This window comes from Daphnia pulicaria, chromosome 12, assembly GCF_021234035.1.
Source record: "Daphnia pulicaria isolate SC F1-1A chromosome 12, SC_F0-13Bv2, whole genome shotgun sequence".
Lineage (NCBI taxonomy): Eukaryota > Metazoa > Arthropoda > Branchiopoda > Diplostraca > Daphniidae > Daphnia > Daphnia pulicaria.
Window position 1 is genome coordinate 715,718 of NC_060924.1, and position 24,273 is coordinate 739,990.

The 24,273-nt window shown below is 39.8% G+C and overlaps 8 protein-coding genes across 12 annotated transcripts; 3 read left to right on the forward strand and 5 right to left on the reverse strand.

The window, feature by feature from the left end:
- The first annotated feature begins 17 nt into the window (after window positions 1-17).
- LOC124316445 (retinol-binding protein pinta-like) lies at window positions 18-2,530 on the forward strand. 4 transcript variants are annotated; one of them, XM_046782399.1, is made up of 8 exons: window positions 18-103; window positions 221-410; window positions 1,265-1,424; window positions 1,496-1,583; window positions 1,648-1,818; window positions 1,883-1,993; window positions 2,065-2,170; window positions 2,244-2,529. In XM_046782399.1, the coding sequence occupies exons 2-8, from the start codon at window positions 254-256 to the stop codon at window positions 2,393-2,395; spliced, it is 945 nt and encodes a 314-aa protein (XP_046638355.1). In that variant the 5' UTR covers window positions 18-103; window positions 221-253; the 3' UTR covers window positions 2,396-2,529. The 4 variants fall into 4 exon arrangements, with proteins under 4 accessions (XP_046638355.1, XP_046638356.1, XP_046638359.1 ...); XM_046782400.1 differs by having other exon boundaries at window positions 85-158; window positions 2,244-2,530; XM_046782403.1 differs by lacking the exons at window positions 18-103; window positions 221-410 and adding an exon at window positions 957-1,054 and having other exon boundaries at window positions 2,244-2,521.
- A 49-nt stretch (window positions 2,531-2,579) lies between these two features.
- Window positions 2,580-4,555, forward strand: LOC124316442 (alpha-tocopherol transfer protein-like). Its single transcript, XM_046782397.1, has 8 exons — window positions 2,580-2,725; window positions 2,820-3,015; window positions 3,109-3,268; window positions 3,336-3,423; window positions 3,491-3,661; window positions 3,735-3,848; window positions 3,920-4,025; window positions 4,103-4,555. The coding sequence occupies exons 2-8, from the start codon at window positions 2,859-2,861 to the stop codon at window positions 4,252-4,254; spliced, it is 948 nt and encodes a 315-aa protein (XP_046638353.1). The 5' UTR covers window positions 2,580-2,725; window positions 2,820-2,858; the 3' UTR covers window positions 4,255-4,555.
- On the forward strand, window positions 4,480-6,251 carry LOC124316446 (retinaldehyde-binding protein 1-like). Its single transcript, XM_046782404.1, has 8 exons — window positions 4,480-4,601; window positions 4,724-4,903; window positions 5,001-5,160; window positions 5,224-5,311; window positions 5,390-5,560; window positions 5,630-5,740; window positions 5,813-5,918; window positions 5,979-6,251. Exons 2-8 carry the CDS (start codon window positions 4,747-4,749, stop codon window positions 6,128-6,130), a joined length of 945 nt encoding a protein of 314 aa, XP_046638360.1. The 5' UTR covers window positions 4,480-4,601; window positions 4,724-4,746; the 3' UTR covers window positions 6,131-6,251.
- A 1,810-nt stretch (window positions 6,252-8,061) lies between these two features.
- LOC124316579 lies at window positions 8,062-9,508 on the reverse strand. Its single transcript, XM_046782598.1, has 4 exons — window positions 9,371-9,508; window positions 9,080-9,310; window positions 8,693-9,021; window positions 8,062-8,627 (listed from the first exon to the last, which is right to left on the reverse strand). The coding sequence occupies exons 2-4, from the start codon at window positions 9,308-9,310 to the stop codon at window positions 8,303-8,305; spliced, it is 885 nt and encodes a 294-aa protein (XP_046638554.1). The 5' UTR covers window positions 9,371-9,508; the 3' UTR covers window positions 8,062-8,302.
- A 1,089-nt stretch (window positions 9,509-10,597) lies between these two features.
- On the reverse strand, window positions 10,598-12,044 carry LOC124316426. 2 transcript variants are annotated; one of them, XM_046782365.1, is made up of 4 exons: window positions 11,990-12,044; window positions 11,638-11,906; window positions 11,210-11,565; window positions 10,598-11,086 (listed from the first exon to the last, which is right to left on the reverse strand). In XM_046782365.1, the coding sequence occupies exons 2-4, from the start codon at window positions 11,902-11,904 to the stop codon at window positions 10,723-10,725; spliced, it is 987 nt and encodes a 328-aa protein (XP_046638321.1). In that variant the 5' UTR covers window positions 11,905-11,906; window positions 11,990-12,044; the 3' UTR covers window positions 10,598-10,722. The 2 variants fall into 2 exon arrangements, with proteins under 2 accessions (XP_046638321.1, XP_046638322.1); XM_046782366.1 differs by having other exon boundaries at window positions 11,638-11,909; window positions 11,990-12,035.
- A 1,698-nt stretch (window positions 12,045-13,742) lies between these two features.
- LOC124316725 lies at window positions 13,743-15,141 on the reverse strand. Its single transcript, XM_046782670.1, has 4 exons — window positions 15,085-15,141; window positions 14,705-14,899; window positions 14,172-14,584; window positions 13,743-14,076 (listed from the first exon to the last, which is right to left on the reverse strand). The coding sequence occupies exons 2-4, from the start codon at window positions 14,897-14,899 to the stop codon at window positions 13,743-13,745; spliced, it is 942 nt and encodes a 313-aa protein (XP_046638626.1). The 5' UTR covers window positions 15,085-15,141.
- A 1,059-nt stretch (window positions 15,142-16,200) lies between these two features.
- Window positions 16,201-17,627, reverse strand: LOC124316457. The gene is made up of 4 exons (XM_046782430.1): window positions 17,573-17,627; window positions 17,243-17,437; window positions 16,718-17,121; window positions 16,201-16,630 (listed from the first exon to the last, which is right to left on the reverse strand). The coding sequence occupies exons 2-4, from the start codon at window positions 17,435-17,437 to the stop codon at window positions 16,321-16,323; spliced, it is 909 nt and encodes a 302-aa protein (XP_046638386.1). The 5' UTR covers window positions 17,573-17,627; the 3' UTR covers window positions 16,201-16,320.
- Window positions 17,628-19,871: 2,244 nt separating this feature from the next.
- On the reverse strand, window positions 19,872-21,225 carry LOC124316473. The gene is made up of 4 exons (XM_046782448.1): window positions 21,176-21,225; window positions 20,863-21,084; window positions 20,450-20,799; window positions 19,872-20,383 (listed from the first exon to the last, which is right to left on the reverse strand). The coding sequence occupies exons 2-4, from the start codon at window positions 21,082-21,084 to the stop codon at window positions 20,086-20,088; spliced, it is 870 nt and encodes a 289-aa protein (XP_046638404.1). The 5' UTR covers window positions 21,176-21,225; the 3' UTR covers window positions 19,872-20,085.
- Window positions 21,226-24,273: the final 3,048 nt, after the last annotated feature.

Below are 24,273 nucleotides of genomic sequence, written 5' to 3' on the forward strand. Positions count from 1 at the left end.
TCTTATCAGTCTAAAAAGATCCATCAGTTAAGGCCACAACTGACACACATAGCACTAGCTTGCCAACCAGCTTTTAGTGCTTTACTTGGATTGTGATAACATGGTAAGACATTGAGATTTTATTCCATTAATTGTTACTCTAAAACACCGACTTGAAAGTCATAAAATATTGATCCTATTCCATACTTTTCGAACTTAATTCTTCAAAAATAATTCACAGATATAGTGTTGGGAGATCTAAACAAAACCTGAAATGCCTGAAAAATTGGATTACGTTACGACCCTGACACCTGAAATCATCGAGCGGGCTGAAAAAGAACTTGGAGAAGATGAACATCTCCGAACTCAAAGTGTTTTAGCTCTTCGCGAATGGGCCAAGAAGCAACCTCATTTACAGGCGATGCCTTTAGGTACACTTGACTTACTTAAATTAAGTCTCGTAAATTTATGAAACGGAGAACTTACTCAAAATGGGCAAAAAGTTTTCGAACGATGTTCATCACCACGTGAGTAAAAAAAACCGCGAAAATGGAAAAATGGAAAAATACACAACCTGCTGGTAGAATAATAATGACAATGAGGGCTCTTTGAGTTTGATTAAACCTGGGCTGTGTTGCAATTTCTATAATGATATTTTTTTTCGAAGATGAACACCACAAATATTTAAAAATTAAATTTTTTAACTTAATGACTATCCTTTCATAATTCTGATTCAATTATAAATAAATTCTACTTATCGTGTTCTTTGAAAACGTGGGTCGGTGGGTGGGTGGGAGTGGGACTGAAAACTGGGGGGGGGGGGTGAGTAAAGTTTGAGAAAATAGTAGGATGGGAAGTGAAAACCACGATGCATTGAATTTTAAAAATATTCATAATTGAATCAGAGCTATGAAAGGATAGTCCGTAAATTTAAAAATTTTAAATACATTTTGCTGTATTATTAATCTTCGAAAAAAAATTCATCATTTTTTGAATTGCAACAAAGCTTCGGTCAAACCGGGCGGGACTGCGTGAGACCCTTTGTCAGTATTATTCGTCGATGAAGAGGGTGAAGGTGGGTTTGTTCACTCTGTTTTATTCTTTACTTTACTGTACAGTGTACACTACTGCTTTTGGGTATTTTTAAATTTTTACTTCTCTTATTCCTTTTTTTCTGTTTTATTGTATTTCATGTTATTCTTAATTCTTAGTCAAGTAAATTGGCTAACAGGATACTTTTACCTGTTCACTTGGCAATTAACTGCATATGCAATTCTTATTATAGACGCCATATTTCTGTTGAAATTTTTGCGAGGATGCAAATACAGTTTGGAGAAGGCGAAGAAGAAAATGGACCTGACATTGACGTTGCGTTCTGCTTTGCCGGAATTTTTTAGCGGATGGGATCCAATGTCACCCGAAAATCAGGAAGCCCTTAGCCTTGGGTATGGTCCAGCAATATGTAATTTTTCCAAAAAATTAATTAATTACTTTTTTTTTCTTTTTTATCGAACAGAGGTTCTCTCCCACTACCTGGATATGATCACCAAGGACGTAAGGTGGTGCTTATCCGCCCTGCTGCGTACGATCCGGCTAAAACGAAGGTATACAAAAAACATTGAATGTCTTTAAAGCAGCCGGTAATATGACACGAATTTATCGAAACAGATTGAGATCGTCCAACGGGCCAGTTTTATGGTTTTTGAGATTATGGGATCCGAGGAAGAGCAAATGTTTATCACCGGAATGCTTCTCCTTTTCGATCTGTCCAATTTCGGAATGAATCACTTCACCGCGATGCCACTGTCGACGGCCAAAAAGCTAATGCCTTGTTGGGAGGTATATTCTCGATAGAATTTGCATCATTCTTACGTTTTCATTAATCACCATTTTAAAACATTAGGATGCCAATCCGATCCGCCCCAAAAGTATGAACTACATCCACACACCATCCATCTTTAATTTGATTACCAATTTTATGAACACCATCATGAAGGACAAAATGAAACAGAGGGTAAAATAATAATTCCAAAATTTCAATTGTTACGTCATCTGACCGTTCTGTTGTGATGGCATGTATTACAGATGCGAGTACATGGAGAGGACATGGAATCGCTTTACAAGGAAATCTCCAAAGATGTTCTGCCCAAAGATTACGGTGGTGAAAATTCGTCCATTGCAGAGCTAACCGGTGAGTTTTAATAATTTAATTAACTGGAAACATTTGTGCTATTGTTTGTTGCTAATCACGCATTTCACGACAGATTACTGGAAGAAGAAATGCGAGGATAATCGCGATTTCCTCATCGCGCAATCCAAAATGAAATCGGACGAATCCAAACGTCCAGGCCGGCCCAAAACATCCGACGAACTATTTGGGATTGAAGGATCATTCCGAAAATTAAACGTCGATTAAACAACCAAAACGTTAAATTAGACATTGTGGTCCATCTTTTGGGGTTTTTTAAAAATATTCTGATACGCGATTGTGCTGAATAATCGTCGAATAAAACTTTGTGTGGTAACAACCCTCACTCACTGATCTAAACGGACAGCAACGGTTATGTTTACCGTTCTTATATAATTTATGCCTATTCCAGAACCGTTAACTGCACTCGTTTCACATGCTTATCGGCTTGCGACGATAAAGCTAAGTCCGAAACAAACGGGAACCCGATAATGCATCGGTGTGCTGGAGCAGCTCATTCGGCCTTCAGTCCTTTCAGACTTCGGTGGTGAATTTTAGGTAAGAGCCAATTTTGTTTCCTATTTAAATTTTCCTTGTTGAATTGTTTGTATGAAGTCCTATATTCTGAACAAACGTGTGACATTATTTTTAGAGACTCTCAATCCACGGAAAACGAAAGTATTTGTCGAAAATGCCGGAAAAATTGGATTACGTAACGACCCTGTCCCCAGAGATGATTGAAAAGGCCGAGAAAGAACTGGGAGAAGATGAGCATCGGCGAACCGAAAGTGTTTTGGCTCTTCGTGAGTGGGTCAAGAAACAACCCCATTTGCGTGCTATGCCCCTAGGTACTGTATATACGGTTATTATACAACCTGTTAGATTACTGGGATCAGGGCCAAGGTTGCAAGTTGTTAAAATTCTACTCTCACAATTTTTAGATGCCAAATTCCTGTTGAGATATTTACGTGGCTGCAAGTACAGCATGGAGAAAACTAAGACGAAGTTGGACCTGACCTTGACGTTGCGCAGTGCTCTACCGGAATTCTTCAGCGGATGGGATCCGCTATCAGCTGAAAATCAAGCCGCTCTTAGTCATGGGTAATAGTTTTCTACACACAATTTTTTTATCTTAAGGGCACAAATAATTAAATTGCTGATAAAATAGAGGAACTCTTCCTTTACCGGGACATGACCACCTAGGACGTAAGGTGGTCCTGATTCGACCCGGAGTATTCGATCCGGCTAAAATAAAGGTTGGATTTAAAAAGCAATTTTAGATTGCGCTAAAAATTAATCAGTATTTAAATGTAATGGAAACAGATTGAAAACATCCAGCGGGCAAGTTTCATGGTCTGGGATATCATGAGTGACGAGGACGAGCAAATGTTTGTCACTGGAATGCTTTTGCTATTCGACTTTTCCGACTACGGAATGAATCACTTCACGGCCATGCCACTGTCTATGATTAAAAAGCTGATGCCTTGCTGGGAGGTAAACATAATTTTGGTTTTTAAAATTTAATTGCAATCGAAAACTACATTTATTACTTTTTCTTTTAATTCAGGAAGCCTCGCCGCTCCGGCCCAAGAGTATGAATTACATCCACACGCCATCCATCTTCAATCTGATCAACAATCTGATCAATACCGTCATGAAGGATAACAAGATGAAACAGAGGGTACTATACCTTAATTAATTATTTATTTAATAGGCGATCAAATTTTCTTTAAAAATTACTTTCTAAAATAGTTGCGCGTGCATGGGGAGGACAGGGAGTCGCTCTACAAGGAAATTTCCAAGGACGTTCTGCCCAAAGAGTACGGCGGAGATAACATGTCTCTTGCCGAGCTTACCAGTGAGTTAAATTTAATTCTTTGTAAATCATTTTAAAAAAACATCAAACTTAAACGAAAAACGAACTAACCACAACAGATTACTGGAAGAAGAAATGTGAGGATCGACGTGATTTCCTGATTGGACAATCGCAAATGAAGTCGGACGAAGCCAAACGTCCCGGCCGACCCAAAACAACCGACGAACTATTCGGAATCGAGGGATCCTTCCGCAAACTGAACGTTGACTGAGTTGAACAAAACATTTTTGTACAAAAATTAGTAAATTGGGCCATTATATTGAAATAATTGAATAGGTTTATTTTGAGTTTTTCTTTATTCCCTGCTTATTTTTTTTATTTTTCGGTCAATTTGTTTGGTCAAAACTAAAAACAAAGGATCAGCATGATTGGCAAAGTTGAAACTTATCTCTGTATAATCTCGACAGCAGCTTTACAGCAAATAGAGCCCAAACTTTGTGTTATCAGTCTGAACCGATTTAGCCAAGGCTGTGTGTAACACGATAAAATGATTACACGACACTTTTCAACCATCTTCGTTTAAGTCCTTTACTTTTTCGTGAGTTTTTGTGGTAAGAGGTAAGAGAGATATTTTCTGGATTCTAAATTAATTACCCCATGCAGAATAATTTAAAAAATATTACTCAAATTTTATCGTGTCGTAATTTACTCCATAATCAACCCGCAAATTTAAATTGCAGAGTACGCAAAAATCAGTACAAAAATGCCTGAAAAATTGGATTACGTAACGACCCTTTCTCCTGAAATTCTAGAAAAAGCTGAAAAGGAACTCGGAGAAGATGAGCACCGGCGAACTGAAAGTGTTTTGGCACTCCGCGAATGGGCTAAGAAACAACCTCATTTACAGGCAATGCCATTAGGTATTATATATTGTTATCTTCATTTTTGTCGGCTGGCCTTGGTCGCCTTGTTCTATATTTAGATTTACTAAAAAATGGACTTGTTCAATTATTTTAGACGCCAAATTTCTGTTGAGATTCTTACGCGGATGCAAGTACAGCATGGAGAAGGCGAAGACGAAGTTGGACCTGACTTTGACTTTCCGCACGGCTCTTCCGGAATTCTTCGACGGATGGGATCCGCTCTCGCCCGAAAATCAAGCCGCTCTTAGTTTAGGGTAAGATTGCATAATAATTGACTGAATAATCCATACAATATACAATTATTGTCTCGCAAATAGAGGATCCCTCCCTTTGCCGGGCTATGACCACCAAGGGCGAAGGGTGGTGCTGCTCCGACCCGCCTCGCACGATCCCGCCAAGATTAAGGTTTGTGATTATTAAAGCCCTATATAGCAGCAAAGTGTTATTGCTTTCCTATCACGAATCTATCGTTGAATTCTGCAGATCGAAGTTGTCCAACGCGTTAGTTTTATGGTCTCAGAGATCATGGCTGACGAGGACGAGCAAATGTTCATCACTGGCATCACGTTGCTCATGGACTTTACCAATTTTGGAATGAATCACTTCACGGCCATGCCACTTTCCATGGTCAAAAAGCTCATGCCTTGCTGGGAGGTAAGCCTATTCATTATTCGTTATTGAAACCGAAAATTATATTATTTATGTTCGATCTAAATTATATAGGATGCTAATCCACTTCGCCCCAAGAGTATGAACTACATCCACACGCCGTCCATCTTCAACTTGATCAACAATCTCGTCAATAGCGTCATGAAGGACAAAATGAAACAGAGGGTAAAATAACCATTTAACATATAGGTATCAATTATTACGTCATCTGACCTTTGTTTTCTGATGGCCAATCAGTTGCGCGTACACGGGGAAGACATGGAGTCCCTCTACAAGGAAATCAACAAAGACATTTTGCCCAAAGACTACGGCGGTGAAAATTTGTCCGTTGATGAGCTAACCGGTGAGTTATTAATTACTATGATCATTCCTAGACTTTGGTTAACCTAAATTTATTGCTCAGCTCTTTGGAAGAAGAAATGTGAAGATCGTCGAGACTTTTTGATTGCGACGTCCAAAGTCAAGTCGGATGAATCCAAACGTCCCGGCCGACCCAAAACTTCCGACGAACTATTTGGAATTGAAGGATCCTTCCGCAAACTCAACGTCGATTAAGAAAACATCTCGACATCATTTATAGGCTGTGCAACGCATTTATTGGGTTTTTCTTTTATTCGATTCAATTAATTTCTATACTTTTGTCTCTGTACCGCAGAATGCAACATTTATTTTGGGTCCTTTTATTTTTATTCATCAAATAAGTTTCGATTAACTTGAACGTATATACATACAGAGAATGTATTGGCTCAGTCATCGTTTAAAGTTACGCAACACAATCAACAATTTACCTGGCACTACCTAGGTACTATCCAATATAATATAGCTGCGGCGATGCGACGTCAAATATCCGGGGATGGTTTCTTTTTTCTTATTCTCAATGTCAAGTTGACGCATTTGTTTAAGGATTGCCAAGTCATGCACAAGGGTCATTGGCAGAAGCGGGCAAGCCTATAGGCTGCGTGCACATTTTCACATCGTCACTGCTGTGCTCTCCCACCGCATTTAACTATGCACTCAGAAAATTCGTGGTGTAGGTTACACGTACGCCCTTTTTAATTCTTTGAAAATTCTTTTGCGAGTCGAGAGTCATTTGACTTGCGGTGCATTTAAGAATATTTACAAAAATTATGGCCATCTCAGTTTTATCGGTTGCTATATCCCGTCTCGAATGGAGCGGTACTGTTCAACTATTATTAGAGTGAATAAAAAGGCCCCCAAATGAAAAGCGTTCCGCCAGCCGAGAGTCGTAAAGATGAGGAGGATTTGTTGTTGTTGGTTTATCGACTGGATTTTATATTTCCGCCGTGTCTAGGCTTTCGTCGCTCATCAGCAGGTGGCCGAATCGAGGAATTTCGCAAGAGCAGTGTCCATATAATAAATTTTGTTTGGCCAGCAATTCGCCGCGGTCAAACAAATTCAACTGAGCGCAGATTTGGACCGAGACTAATATAATATTTCGAGCTGGAAGGCTTCGTGGAAGAGTATAAGGGTTGTTCAAACAATCCAGCGGATATGCATAATTTTATTGACAGCCACTTCGAGGCTGTATAAAAATAGCCAAAGGAAAATAAAAATCGGATTATTGGCGCAAAAATATTCTCACGGTGAGCGAACAAATAATTCCTGGCGCAATTGGAATATTATTCCCGTAAAATGAATTTCTTGTCCGCTTTCTACTTTTTTAAAATTTTCAATATTCTGGAGGTAATGGAAACCTTCACACGCTGGGTGTGGCCTCTGTGAGTTATTGACCTGTCGGTCGTGTGGTGGAATGAAGGTCGCACTTGGAAAGAAAATGTTTCATACCTTTTGTTTTGAGGTTTATTGAACTGACATAATAATAGAGATAACGAACAAGAGCTTCGTCATTGTGTTAAATGTCCCCATTGACTCCACCTCTCCGGACAGTTTCAGTCAGAGCAATTCCGATGGAAAAATTCAAACACTTTTATAATTCAAATCGCCTGTATAGCTTGCAGAATGAGTTAACGAAAAGAAGTTAACCAGCGGCTGGTGTTTCAATGGTTAATTAGCACTAACGTATTAAGAGTGTGGAAATTGGTAGCGCGACTGAATGAGTCGACAATTTCATTGAATTTTACCAACAGAGAAAAAATGTCTCTCTCTCTCCCGATGTGTTAATTGAAGTCGTTACAACTTGAATATATAAGACAGAAGTAGCTAAATGTAAATTTGTTACACAACGCCCTTCCATCTCCCGCAGACAGAAATATTTGATTTTCTCATTATTCATTTCTGCTAATCTCACACCTCTTTTTGGCTGCTGCAAATCAGTTGTTTAGAGACACAGCACCAATAGGACTATTCAATGTCGATTTGTCAAGGGCATCGATTGAACAGGCGGGTATATAAAGGGAGCGGAATGGCTTGTCAAACCTCAACCGGAATTCGCCAGCATTTACCTACATTTCCCATTGTTCACATTGCATAAAAATATGTAATAATAAAACACAAACTTCGACAAATGATGCTTCTAAAATTCTATTTGAGCTCTGACACGATTAAAGTTCCCCACATATTACAATCACCGAATTATTGAATAACATATAATAACACAAGAATCAAAATTAAGTTTAAACGAATCAGCAAAACAAATTCTTAGCCAGTTGGCACATCAATTACTCGCAGCTTTCGAACCCGAACTGTCATGTGAACGATAGAAATCTAATCAGATCATTGCATAATAGGCCCACTTTTTTTAAAAATTTATGCGCAGACGACGTAGCCGGCCGGCAAACAGGCAGCCACACCTGGTCCGCCTACGGGAGCTGCCGGGTCCAGTACAACTGTATTCGTCACAGTTGTTCCAATAAACGAATAGGACGTCACCGTGGTGGACGCCACAATGCCACCACCGCCAAAGAAGCGTTTGTCTCTGTTATTGGCTTGGTCTTTCTCGGCCAGTGCGACTGGGCCAGCACCAGCAACATCTTTAGAGGAAATCAAATTGTCCAGACTCTGCTGCTGGACTGATGGCGCTTGACGGGCTTCTCGGACCCCATCCAACGATAGAAGAGCCGTCGGCACCAATCTGGCACCAAACCCAAAACACAAATTTTAAAATTTTGTTTTTAAAATTCAAATGAATTGATTTACTTGAGGGTTTCCGATGGAGCGATGGGAAATTGATTGTCTTCCGAATCTTCGATTTCACGTTTCTTGCGGCCGGCGCAAGTCGGTGCTGGATTGGCCACTAAATTATTAGCCGGCACGCAGAGGACGATGGAGGCCAAAGTGGTCACGGTCGACGTCAGAGTGAAGGTGGCCGTTTTGAAGAAGGGATTGTTGATGGTGCTGCTGTAGAAGAGTCGGCCGCCGTTCTTGAAGGCCTTGATAGCGCTGATCCTTGACTGCGTGTCTGGATACTCGACATGTTCATTTTCATCCGCAGGAATGAAATCGGCCTGGCCGTTGATTTCCTCATTCTGATATAATCAATGAATAAGATGCAAAATAGATTTGAAACTAGGCCAATAGACTTGCCTGTGGCACATAGACGACGGGTCTGGACGGTCTGAACTGCTGGCGACGGAATGCGTACGAAGGTTTGCTGGCCGGAATTTCATCCGGTTGGAAATCGTCGTACGGATGTGACAGTTGATGGTAATTATCCATCGACGACCACCAGACCAATCCTCTGGGCCTGGCCCTCAGGAATTGCTGCTGGGACACGACGACGAGAGCCGACACCAGAAACATCAATGCCAATTTCATCTATATAAAGAACATTTAATTTAATTCAATTAGAATTAAATATTATTTGAAAATGCTTACCTTGTTGAATGCTGCGGATGTAAGAAAAGAGACTTGTTTCTCGCTGGACAGACGGATGCTGGATGCTGGAAACCGAGTCGATTGGCCGTTCTTATATACACCGGAGACTCTCCTGTGAAAAACCTTTTGGAATTTGATTTAGTGAAGAGCCGCGGTATACCGTATGTTCGTGCAGCGCGCCCGTTTCCCTTTTGAAAAACAAAAAACAAAACAAAAATGCTAATTGAAATTTATTTGGGACCCCCCTGAAAAAACCAAACGCAGACAGAGGAGGAGGCGTATATAGGTATATGATGCGGAAGGTTAATTTTGGCCTGGAGGATAATAACCGTGTATAGGTAAAATATTTAGCCTACCACCTCCACCAGCGCACGGTGTAAATTTCAAAGTCAATTTATACCTCGGCGTTTCTCATTAACGCCCCAGAGAGTGCACCAAAAAATCAGCGTCGACACCCGGCACAAGTTTGGTTGGACCATCAGAAATGTATCGGAGACACGGCTGGTTTGGGTAAAACATATAGTGTATGAAGACGGAATAAATGCCTCCGGCATCAGGTGGTTATTATATCTATCTCTCTTGTTCGTCTGGGTGAGTGATGAGACAGTAATTGTTACGACTGTTAAGTATATAGAGAGGACCAACCAAGTACAAAAGAGTCGGTCTGTATTTGATCGGGCCGGCCTTGCCCAGCAGCAATTTTACATGTCGGACTCATCCCGGGCGAAATCGTAAATATATCCGACAGCGCGTCTATATATATGTAATACTATGCTGGGATCGTACGTGATGTAATTTACAGCATCCTGGATCGTTGTCGTCGTTCCGGGTGGTACAAAAACATTTAGCATAGGGAAACAAAAAAAAAGGCCATTGCAACATCATAAATACGAATATCATCATGTAGATGATGCACAAAGCCAAAGAGTGCTGTGTACTCACGTTGCGCATTTAAATGTTGTGTTTAACCCTGGGAACAAGGATAAAGTAAATATCGAATAGACGATCCCAGGCAGCACCCAGGATCCATTAAAATAATAATACCGACGGTATATATAGAATGGGGATGGATGTACATAGTAAAGGAGGGCGGATGAACTCAGATGGAAACGACGCATTTTGTGTCAGTGGCCGTTTGGGTGATGACGCGGTGTTAGTCGACACGAAATAACTGTGACTGCTGTCGTTAAGACTCAAACGGAAACAATAAAAAACGCTGTGATGCTTTTGATTTTATACGTTTAATACTGTTGATATTATTGCAAAATGTTTATAACCACCGGAATTATGTTTCAAAATTGGAAAGTGACACAGCACATTAATATGTGATAATTGAATAAATGATTAATTGATTAACAGACAACGTAGCCGGCAGGCAAACAGGCGGCCAGCATCATTCCTGTCGGGTCCAGTAGAACCGTGTTCGTCACAGTTGCCCCAATAAACGAATAGGACGTCAAAGTGGTGGACGCCGCGAATCCACCACCGCCAAACAATCGCTCCTCTCTCGGTACTAATGGCTGTTGACTCTCCTTGGACGGAATATTGGCCGGCTCAGAAGTTTGAATCACTTCTTCCAAGGACGAAACTAATTTGAGCAAATCATTTGATGGCTTATTATTCCTTTTGATTTGGCTGGCTAATGACATCACGCGGGATTCACGCGTCGGCTGGAGCGCGTCCGCCGACATTGCTGGCAGGATCGTCGGAATTACTCTGAAAAAATAAGCAGAGAATTGTCGATTAAAATTCATATTCATCATTGAAAAGAATTAAAAAAGAAATTTTGTTTTATGAATGAATCATTTTAAAAATATGTCTAAGTAATTCGATTGGTACTTGAGCGTTTCCGACGGAGCGATGGGGAATTGATTGTCCGCCGAATCTTCGATTTCACGTTTCTTGCGGCCGGCGCAGGTTGGCGACGGGACGGCCACTAAATTATTAGCCGGGACGCAGAGGATGACAGAGCCGAGGGTGGTGACGGTCGACGTGACGGTAAAAGTGGCCGTTTTGTAGAAGGGGTTGTTGATGGTGCTGCTGTAGATGAATCGGCCGCCGTTGTTCTTGTTGAAGCCTTTGAACCACTTGATCCTCGACTGGATGTCGGAGTATTCATCCAGGTACTCGCCATCGTCCTCTTCGCTGTTATTTTGTGTGTCGTCCTCCTCTGCAGTGAATGTCAGGTCCTCATTCTGAACGAATATTATTCCGCCAATCAAATTGAATTGAAGAAAATTGGATATTTAAAAAACTTATCCTATTACTAGAGGCAAATAGGTGACTGAGACGGATGGTCGATTCTTCCGGCGGAAGGAATGCGGAGTTATTTTGGATGGGATTTCGTGGATTTCGTCTTGATGACTGTCGAAGATGGGCTGGTAATTGGCCAGGACGGGCTTGTTGTAGGGCGAGTAAGGCGTCAACCAGACGAGGCCCCTCGTCGGCCTCGGTGGTGACATCCGGTGGAATTGCTGGTGGGAAATGGCGACGGCGACAGTCGCCACCAGGAAGATAAGCACGGACTTATTCATCTCTCCTGTTTAATGATCAACATTTACAAGTATAGTGTTATTACAGCGAAATAGAAAATGATTTGATTAATAAAATCATATTTACCTTATTGACAATGACGAGTGTTTGTGCGGAGAATGTTTGTTGGGCCACTGCAAACTGCTGGATGGCGAGAAACACGGAATGATGGGTCTTATATAGAGACATTCTTTCTGTTATACGCCCCCACGCAATCATCATCTTCTTAATTGAGTAGGCTATTACGTATATTTAATAATATTGTCTGTGAACGGAAAACGGAACAAGAAAACAGGTGTTCGTCGGTCATATACTCATAATATTAGTTATAATTGAACATAAAAAGAGTTAGCAATAAGGAAAGTGTATTAGATTTAACCGTTTCATGAAATGCCGAGTGCTGTTATACACTGCAAACAATTTTTAATTGTCGGCTCCAACAGTGAAAATATCCATCAAAAAATTTATGTCTATTTCCTCTGATGCTTTCCAATAAAAGGGTCCTTATGGCAAGGCTCTTTATTGTAAAAGTGAATTGTTTTAAGTCTAAAACTTATTATCTGCGGCAGGGTTTCGTCCAAATAGTTATTTGACGTGTCGTAGGCGGGGAGGGGGGGGGGGGGGCAATTTTGAGGGAGATCGATTTTTAATAATTTCTATTCATATCTTAAGCTATAATTATAGAATGCTATAGTGTTGTCTGCTCTCATTTTATAACACCGTTTTCGAAAAAAAAAAAAATGATAAAAATGTGATGGTCGTGCTTCTTCTGGTCGTGAATCTTTATGGAACACCCGAGGGAACACCTGCTAATATGTATACACACTCCATGCCGCTCCATGCTCGTTTGTAGGCAAATTAAACTAAGAATGCGAATCAGATGATAATAGGAGCTTAAAAAATAGAAGACCTGTTCCAAATTTGTGAAATGTGAGCTCAGCAGACTGTGTCTATATAGCATTTATTTGTTGAGCAACATGTAAGCCCTTCGATGGATCGATTGATGGCATTTGGCTTTCACTGTATAACTTTAGTTAAGTTTTAGCAAATCTGAGACCACAGCCAGCCATGACAGCCACAAGAAATGCCAGTATTGCATCATCATCGCTTGGTAATGATTTTCATTACTTTTATTAACCTGTGACATGCTAGATATTTTGATGTTGCACAATTGACAATTCACATCAATGCAGCACACATAGAAACCTTATGTACACATTTTTTTTGTCAATTTTTATTGCGACCTCACAATTAGACTTATATAACTGATAATTTACTATTGTCACTGTATGGTAACGGTTGTAATTTTTATGACCATTATTGCTATATTTTATCGATTCGGAGTGCGTCATTGGTTAATGATAACGGCCAACATAGCGGTAGTTATGTATAAAGAATTTGAGACACTTTGACTGGCAATATAAGGAACAAGAAAGTCGGTACAATAACTATAAATAATATGTACATAATGAAAACTTTACTTTTTGTTTTTGTTTTACCGTTTGATGAACTTATAATTGCCATCATGATCGCCCTCCGCTTTTAATTGTAGAAACGAATTAACCAGTATTAACTTATAGATCTCAGCTCTTGCTTGAATAACATAGTGTATTTAAAACTGAATCCATAACCCAAAGCATTTACTACTGAAAGTATAACATAGCATACACGAATACTGCCAATAACATTTGAATAAATGAAATCGATAGCCTTTTAGACTGTCCTGTGGCAGTTGTAGACTCTCGCTCAATATATAAGAATCGTTATTTTAAAAATGGTGCCGGTGGTAGATGGTCGCAACAGGTATTATTAGGCCAACAAATAGATTTTCGTGCGTCGCTTATCCAGTGGCAGGGCAAACAACATAGCCAGATGGTAAACAAACAACGCATGCAATTTCTCCTGCTAGTGTTGGACGGGTCCCTACACATTGAGCGGCGGGTGGTGGATTTATTAGATTACGCGTGACTGTAGAAACTGCGTTATAAATCGAAAATGTGGTAATAGTCGATTTGACGATAAACTGATCCTTATTGGCGAACAGAAATCGTTTCTCCCTTGGAGACTGATGCTGCCCCATTGTCGACATGGCACTGAAGGTTAACTCTTCGTCGTCTTTTGATGAAGAAAGTTGTTCGTAGTTCGGTAATGGCAAAACAGCCGTTGGAATCAATCTAAAATTAAAAGACAAAGGAATCATATAGCAGTCACATTTGATTATAGGTATCACGCGGGGATTAATTAATACAAATATGTGTTTTAGATTTACTTTTCGGGTGTTGAAGGAACAATCCAGGATTGATTGTTGTTTTTAAAAAAGGTAGGCATGCTGGCATCAGCAGGAATATCGCCTTCACTTCTCTTGCGGCGGCAAGCTACTGCAGCCGCACCGTTCGTCAATTGAAGTGACGGAACACAAGTCACGTAACTTGTGAGCGACACGGATGACGTCACGGTGAACGTAGCCGTTTTGAAAAAAGGATTGGTGTACGTCCCATTGCTGGCGAATAAATTGTACAAAAAACGGGCGTTCTGTTGCTCATTCCAGTCTCCTTTCGAAGATGACGGATTCGTCCAGCTTGAAATTTTGAACCTTGACTCGGTGTCTGGGAAAACTTGCTGTGTGTCCGTGATTTGCTCATCGTTGGTCGATGCAATCAAATCACGATAAATATTTTCATCCTGAACGAAACCATATTAATAAATGTATGATGGCATAAATGTAGGCTGGCAAGCCAATGATGCTCTATAATATCAAATGAATGGCAAATAAACCATTATTATAATGCATGCTGCCTATACTTGCGACGAGTAGATTTCCGGCGTGATTCTTGGTTTTGAGTAGTAAAGAACCAACGGTTGGCGGTATTTGTTAATGATGGGGCGAGGTGAGTACGGCCCCATCATCCAATAAGGCATTTCTCTTGGCTGGTCTTGGAAATACTGGTGACTGGCGACGATGAAAATCGACCCGAACAAAAATATCACGAATTTCATCTATATTTACAGCAAGAAATCGTAAGAAAATCATGTAATCGTCAGTGGTGCTGGCTTTCAGAATAATTTTGACAATCAATCGCAATCAACAAGCCATAGAATTTTAGTAGATTCTGGAGATTAATTATTACACTTGTATTTTGGTCTTTTGACAGATCTATAAATAGTCTCAATTTGCAGTATACCTTTGGCAAAATGCTGAGCTGTCAAAATTGTGGACGAGCTGTTTTGGTGCTGTTGATCGACAGATGTCGAACTGGAGTTAGCGCGAGGGCCTTTATATACTCTGGAAAAATTCCTGTTTTTGCGGGTCTTCGGCGATGAGTCATCTTACACTGATGCGGACTGATGTTACAATTCGTCGAAATTGCTCAACTCGAACTCAACGACGTGATTATCTTGATAGCTGAATATCCTTGTATAAATGCACAAAGAATTCAATTTAAGACCGGCTTCATTTAAATAAAATCAGTGATTCGGATCTAGTGGTGAACATAAAATTCTATAACCGTTCTCTCGTCTGCAAAGTATAAATAAAGCAACAACAATTTATGAGAAGAAAAATAGGAAACAAATTTATGCTACAAGAAAGCAATAATTTTACGGTACAAGCACACATCGAAGCGCATAGGCAGCATATTAATAGCCTATGACATGAAATCGTTATGCGAAGGTTGAACTCGTTATATAGAGGATTTTTTATTGGAATTTCCAAAGATTTTTATCGCGCGAAACGATATTTATACTCGTTTATAGATAGATTGCTTGCAAGGCTGTCGATAGTTTTATAAGGGAGAGCTGAAGCTTTATATTATTACGTTTTCACAGTTAAACTCTGATTTGATTGTAGAGAGTCATTCATCAACAAACGTATATAAAAAGGCCCAGGTTTGCAACAATAAGATGAACAATTTTTGTGGCTCATGATGCTATACTTGACGGACGTTGAGGCATTATTTTTACTTCAATTATATTTTTACTTTTATTTATTTAGTTGAATATATTTCTCGTCTGTTTGTCATCTTTCTTATTTCTGTATTATTTTGATATGGTTAGCACTTTGATATTATACAAAGTATCGATATAATAAGTCAAAATGCTGCTGGGAAAACAATTGACTGTTGGAATCGTATTTGTGACTAATAGAGTCTGTTGTTAGTGCTCAACTGCTCATAGCATATCGTTTTTCTAATTTTAAAAAAAATTTGCAGAAAAATGGATGCAACATAGGCCTATCGCACTAGCTTGATCTTGATGCATTCATGTTGCGTTATTCACGAAAAACAAAAACAAGAGACAGAAATTATGCTGCTAATTCTATTTTCTAAATCGTATCATCCATGATCCAAAACCCAATAGATGAATATATAATAAAATTGGAACGACAGGTTGGACACACACATAGACGAATATAAAAGGGGTTAGCAAACAACGTAGCCGGTAGGCAAACAATTCAACCCATTTGGTGCAGCTACATCAACTGTCACTGTGCTAGTTTTCGATACAAAACTGTACGAAGTGACTGTTTTAGATACCACAAAAACGCTATTAAAGAAAATAAATCTTTTCTCTTTGAAAGTGGCCCCCGACGTAGTACTAATGGATTCCGGAAGTAGACCTTCACCGTCCTTAGACGAAATTATTTCGTGATTGATTATCTCCTGCTCGTTGGAGGGTAGACGTCGGTTCTCTTGGCTCAGGTCGAAAGACGGCAACGTGGTCGACGTCAAACTAGAAAACAAATAAACAATTGTTTTTAAAATTCCCAAAAAGTGCACAAACAAGTTTAGCTATATTTTAGTCTTTTTAAAAATGTACGGTTGTGGTTGAGAGGGATCGATGATAACGAATTGTTGACTTTCAGCTGCTCCCAAAGATTCGAGGAATTCTCTGTCTCGTTTGCGACGACAAGGAGTCAATTGAGCAACACCTCCTGCAACAAAATCGGCAGGAATAATGCATTTGACGACGGTGCTTGCAGTGAGCGTCGAAGACACAGTGAACGTGGCGGTTTTCAAAAACGGATTGGTTATCGTGGCTGACGTCCCGAAGAAAAATCGCGGGTTGACAGTCTCGGGGACCGCTAAGACTTTCCCTCTAGACTGAACGTCCGGAAAATTCAAAAATTCTTCAAGATTGTTTTTGTTATCCTCTCCAGTGATGTCCACATTCTCTGTGTAGAACAAATTTGCGTTTCTTTGTTGATTCTCCCAGGAAAAATCCTGAACAAAATTAATTAAAAATACGCGTAGTTAGTAACTTGCTCAAAATTAAATTCACAATGTCTGTTGGATCGCCATATAATAGTTGCCAAACAAATGATAATACTGAAAATCAAATTACTTGCGACGAGTAGATTTCCGGCGTGATTCTTGGTTTGGAGTAGTAAATAACCAACGGTTGGCGGTATTTGTTAATGATGGGGCGAGGTGAGTACGGCCCCATCATCCAATAAGGCATTTCTCTTGGCTGGTCTTGGAAATACTGGTGACTGGCGACGATGAAAATCGACCCGAACAAAAATATCACGAATTTCATCTACATTTACAGCAAGAAACATATTATTATTGAAGTCCCAATGTAATAAAAGATAATTATAGTAAACAAAAATAGCCCACTCTCCGGTCTTCAAATACCTTAATTTAAGTGAGTATAAGTTGAACGAAAATTTACCTTCAGCCGGAACAGAATTATGTCCGACAGTTGCGTTATTCGGATGTTACTGATCGACAGATACTAACCCTCAGCAAAAGCGAGACTATATATACCCAACGCCCAAGTGCCTTTTCTCCAGTTATGATTTTTGGTACAATGTTTCTTTAGAATTGATTTAGTTCGACAATTTAGTCAATAGAAGGCCCTTGAATTTTGTACAGAAAATCATATTTCAGATGAATTCACAAGTGTAAAAAAGCAATGGCGTGAATCCAATAAAACTTTCAAATAGCTACAAACTGCACAAATTAAATGCAACATTGTGACGCTGCGTCCTTGCTGGCGTATTCGGAATTTTCCCCGACTTCAGTTCAACCCCCTTAACACACGAGAAGGTTTATGCGGTTTTTTTTTTCTTCATGACGAAGAGAAAAAATATGTTTCTATATTTAGAAATGAAAGCAGCACTTAGATATGCATGATATAGTGTGCGTATATTAATGTCAATATTCACGTGTCCATAAAACATGAATCTACATCAACACGCTTCAATAACATTGTAGTACTTCAATAATAAAAATGTCTGTTATGAAAACATCACCGAAACATGATGTAGGATGCAAAATACTGCGAATCTATCAGAAATCTATTTGGTTAATTTTTAACATTGCGTTTGTCTGATCGTTTTGTGTGTTTTGTATTTGATTTTTGTTTAGTTGAAATGAATCAGCAAGCCATCATCAAGAAGCTTTGAATCTTTCGGTTATTATATATGCCGGAAGCCGGGTCAAGCTCGTCAAACCCTAAACCCTGATGTTATTGTCTAAAACTAATTATCTGTGAGTTTCGTGCAAATTTTTATTTGATCGTGTCTGTGGTAGGGGGGCTCATGTGTAACTTTATGAGACGAATATTAGATATTTTAAAAATTTAAAATTATTCCAATCCGTTCATCCGTTTCGCGGTTTTGAGGGAGCCAGGAAGGCCGATTTTTAATCATTTCTATCGATATCTTAAGCTAATTAGAATATTAGTGTCGTCTGCTTGACTGCTTTCGTTTTATTCACCAGTTTCAAAAAAATAATAAATAAATACAAAATGTTGTCGCCGTGTTAACTCTGGTAGCAAATCTTTATTGTCTTTATGGAACAGCTTAATGGCTGAATACACACTCCATGCTGTTGACAGGTAAATTAAACTGAGAATACGAATCGAATGATTATGGGAGCTTAAATAGAAGAGTGAACCTGTTCCAAATTGGTGAAATGTGAAGCCCCTTGTCGGTGGATGGCAGAATGTTTGCACTAAATGTAAACTTTTCATTCGTGTGCAGATCCAAGGCCAGAGCCAGCCATCATAACAACAAGTTATGCAAGTTTTGCTCGTGCTGGACCTGTCATCACTCATCAGCAACAACTTCATTGTCATCACTTGGGTAATGATTTTCGTTATTTTTATAAACCAGTGACCTGCTTAATATTATAACGATGCAGGTCTTGCACAAATCCAGTGCAATACATGGAAACCTTAACTTCTCTTGTTTATTAGCAATTAGGATTATACCCATTGTCTCATTTTAACTTGCATTTTAAACTTTTCCTTACTTGTTGTTACTGTCAAAAGTTTTTGTAAAAACTGCTTTTCATTTTCTATTTAGATAAACAGAGCATCCTCTTGATTACAGAAAATACCAATTTCGACCGAGTTACGTACGTCTTCTTCCCCTTTCTTTAAATGTCCTCGTGTACGCCCATGTGAGTGTGGGTGTATTCACGAGGACCCCCTTTTCCTATCCCGTCTGATGGACTCAACTTTTCAGTGGCCGGATGAAGCACCTGTGAATGCCTGGCCGTATTTCCCAGGCTCAAAGGTAGGAACAATTTATCTCTATTCTTCCTTTTGGACAATTTTGGGGGAGTTGATTTCAAATCGTTACATGGTACTGACAGGTACTGAGTACGATTATTCCTTAGCTAGGCCTTTGACTGGAACTGTTTTCTCTTGGCGTTTTTGTTGATACAGTCAGGGTTTATTAAAAATCTAAATTTGTCGATCAGGCTTGTTTGGTACCTCACAACTTTGTCTGTGGGTAAACAATTGAATTCAAAATTATTTGAACTTGAACATTTCAAGGAAAGTGGAACTAGAACATTTTCATGATCAAGAGGATCCTTGACCGCCAGACCGGCACTTCCTCGTTGATATTTACTTTTTTGTTGTGCATACTTTGCTCTGCATTTCTTTGTCTATTTACTTGGATGATAATTTTCTATTTTAATTTTTCCAATGGAAATCATAAAACACTTTCGAGCTCAAACTGATGCTGGGATAACTTGTATTGAAGTAGAATTTTCAATCCATTTGTGGACCAAGGAAACCATCACCCAAGTAAATTTGCATAACAGGAATTCATTAATAACAGAGAGTCAGCTTGCTGGCGTATAGCTTGGTGATTTCTTGCAGAATTTTTCGGACCTTTAAAAACCTTGACATGTTTCTTGCCAGCAGCCAATTAAATAGGCTAATAGATATTAAGCGCAGACAACATAACCGGCTGGCAAACATTCGGCGACATTTCCCGATGTCGGGTCTAAGATCACGGTGCTCGTCAGCGTTGCCCCGACAAAAGAATAGCGAGTCACTGTCGTAGACGCCGCTATTCCGTTACCAAAAAATCGTTTCTCCCTATAATTATTCGTTTGCTGATCCTCTTGTGATGACACTTTAACAGTTACAGCTTCATCTTTAGAGCTAAGCAAATTGTGTCGGCTCTCAGCGGGTAGTTGATGGTGGCCCTTATCCGACGACAAAAGGACCGTCGGTACCAATCTAAAACAATCATTTACAAATTTCAATAGAATTATAAGATCAAATAAACTCATTTTATTTTTATACTTGAGTGTTTCCGATGGAGCGATGATGGGAAATTGCTCGTCTTCCGAATCTTCGTTTTCACGTTTCCTGCGGCCGGCGCAGGTTGGCGACGGAACGGCCGCTAAATTATTGGACGGGACGCAGAGGACGATGGAGCCGACGGTGGTGACGGTGGAGCTGATGGTGAACGTGGCCGTTTTGTAGAAGGGGTTGTTGATGGTGCTGCCGTAGAAAAATCTCCCAGCCGCGTTGTGATTATTGGCAAAGCTTTTGAAACCATTGATTCTTGATTGAGTGTCTAGAAATTCGTCGCTCGTCTCACTTTCTTGACTAACATCTTCTGCTGCCAAATCCTGGCTCAAATCTTCATTCTGAATACAAGACAATTATTTTATATAACACACATTGTAATTGAACGCGATGGAAGTTTATACCTGTAACGAGTAGAGGTAAGAAGGTGTTGGCCGGATGCTGGGATTTGAGTAACGGAAGAACGGGACGTCGTGACGGACAACGTCCGAGTCGTAAAAGAATAATGGTTGGTATTTGTTGATGTGGGACGAGTAGGACGTCATCCAAGGCATCAATCTCGTCCTCTGCAATTGCTGGTGAGAGACGACCACGAAGGCGAACAAGAAGACTAGAGCGAACTTCATCTGTATATGTAGATGCGGAATATTTTTAAAAATCGGGTCCTATTTTGTCACATTTGAATTATTCGAGTTTAAATTTTGGCGCCTATTTTACCTTTGAATTTATGTAGGAAGAAAATGTTTGCTTGTTGCTTCGACGATTGATGGGGATATGACTCTACGTCTAGGCCTATAGAACGGGCTTCTTATATAGGCCTAGCTTCCCTTTTCAATTTTCACATCCTGTTATTTAAGTTGAATTCAATTCCGCAGTGTAATGAGTTTTGAGCATTTAAATTTTCCTTATAAGTGGGCCTAATTTGAAAATCAATTTCAAAGCAGACAATTGGGTTCTAGACTAACATAGGCCTCGTAGGGCTGTGTGCATCTTCACCGCAAGAAAAATATTTTTTGGGGGCTGCCAAGTCGACAATTCCAGCGGATGTGTTTATTCTATTTTCAACACGAAAGAAGTTCCGAGAAATTGAGCCTAATTTGGCAGCTGCCGCTTTTCCCATGCCTGAATAATCGCAGGTAAAAAATAAAATCGACGGGGAATTCCATAAATACCTTTCCAGTAGGGACGTCATTAATGAGGCGTGAGACTATTACTATCCCGTCTTTTATAGCCTCGCTAGACTACATAAATATTCCGTTTGGTGCTTTAATGTATACTTCCCTTATATTAATTCTATGTATAAGCGTCATGGTCGAATGATTGTTAAATGGTCGTATTATATAGAAGGTCGGACGGGCAGTATATGCAAATAACACATCCAGCGGGAAATCTATGAATAGAAATGGTTCCGGTTGTATTAGACGGGAAACATTTCATTGACTTTATTTATATTTTTTGAACTGTTCACGGTCGCATAACATCAGCAGTCGTGGGAACGTCGGCATTTATTGTTATTGGAATAAACACTCGATATGCAAAGAAACTTAAATAGACACCAATAATATTTATATGGTAAGAGAATTCAATTTCTAACCGAATGAAAGAAATTCGTATTTTGTTTATGACGTAAGGAATTAAATCAATCTACACATCACCTAGCTATACAAAACCATATTTGCTGTTAATTCATGTTGAGCAAACGACGAATTCGCTTGGGCGACAATACAAAGCACGAAAGTAGGCCAGCAAAATGGCTTTAGTAACCACCAAACTATTTAGCACAACGGAATACACTGTTTTGGTGGCCACAAACGGATAGTAAAATCGCTCCTGCATTTTCGGATAGTCTTCATTCCCTGGCGTCGAATCATCTCTCCCAATAATAACGTCGTCCTTAGACGAAGAAATAAAGTCAGGATCGTCCAACAGGTGGCGAGTTCCTCGCTCCAGATTACCAACATCTACAGGGAGGATCGTCATCAACGGTCTGTGATTGGAAATGAAATAGATTTTTACGTCAAATTTCTATCAATCAAAATGGAAAACAATGGATCGACTGACTGTTGAGGATCGGTGGGTTCGATGGGATCCCCTCGGGACGATTGTTCAGAAAAATCCTGCAGGATTTCTCTTTTTTTCCTGCGTTTGCAAATAACCGAGATCGAGGCCAAGTTGACAAATCTATCGACATTGAGGCAAGTCTGGACACTTATGACGTCCTGCGTCGTCGTGATGGTTATCGTGGCCGTCTTGAAGAAATGATTGTGCTGATAGCCATAGAACAAGAACCGGAGATTCGATCGGTTGATTATTCGCTCATCTTCCATCCCGTCGTTGATGCCATTGAGGCGAATTCCCGAACCAACAAGGCCCTGCTCAAATTATCCCAAATGAATAACTTGGCATTATTATTACACAATATTAAATGCATATACTTTAATCTGCTGTCTCGGTGTTGCAGCCTTGTCGTTAATAAAATCGTAGGGATTTGGACGGGGGGCGTGGTGATGCTGCGATGGGTTTGGAAGCCAAAACGGCAGTCGCCGATCCTGCTGGAATTGCTGATGAGAAACGATGGCGAAAGCGGACACGAATACAAGCCAGACAATCATAACGGCCTGCAAATTTATAGCAAAGAAATTAGTATTTTTGTGGCTAAAACATTGAAATCTATTGGAAATAATATACTGTGGGAAATACAAGTTGTTGTTCAGCCGCTGGATGGATTCCGTCTAGTGATGGCGACAGCAGATGCTCGGTTATTTATATACTGGAACTTTTCAATGCACACTTGAATTTAGTTAATTGAGACACTTAGATGAGGTTGCAGTATGTTTCCTATATACTTGAAATGCTTTCCGCTTTTGTCATTTCACGACACACTCCAGCGAATACAACCAGGAACATAATCAAGTGGAAAACGAGGAAAAATAACTAAACATTTTTGAATTTCAGCGCTCAAAAGAGGATGTGCAATGCCGTTTTTTTTGTATTATCGTTAACAGTTAATATATAAATTACATACAACTGGACTCGAGCACTTGCGTTGTGTAGCTTTTGGGTGTTGGGCCAACAAAAATCCCACTTGAACGAATTTAATTGCTGATGAAATAACGAGACTTGCAAGTGTCAATAATTTCCTTTCAGATTTAAGTGCCATGTAACAGTTTGTCGTTATACCATACAAGTTCAAAAGCAAAAGGTACAGAAATCAACCCTAAATGAGTTAGATTTGTGATTGACCACGGGTTGTATTTGGAATCGAATCGGACGAATCCCATTTTCTCAATTGTTCTCAGTATTTTGACATACTCGCGATTTTTGTCGATCGTTTCTGATTCATTCAGATGAATTTCGAGACCCAATTGACGAACTTTGGACAACATGCCGGACTTGATCATCTGTGGTAACGCAATCCATTCGTCAAAATCGACGTCAATTTTCAGATAATCGATTATCTTTTCACCGTGACGCGCAGTCAAATTGTTGTAGATGGACGAGAGTGAACGAAGTGTCCAGTTTCGTTCAACTGTCACCTCGTCCCGATCGCTCAATCCCCAATTGTAGAAATGGACGCCAGGAGTGTGATCGTGTTGGTACATCCACATCGAAGGATCGAAAATGAAAACTTGGCATCCGTATCTTTCCATTTGCTCCTCAAAGGACCACTCGATGCTGATGCCAAAGGAATAGACGAGACAATCGTTGGGCTTCGGAGCCACTTGAGGATCGATGCAGACAGCCTTCTGGCCTTCGATTCCGGAAGGATTTAAATACAAAACACCTCCAAAATCGTGTGACAACTGGCAAGACGA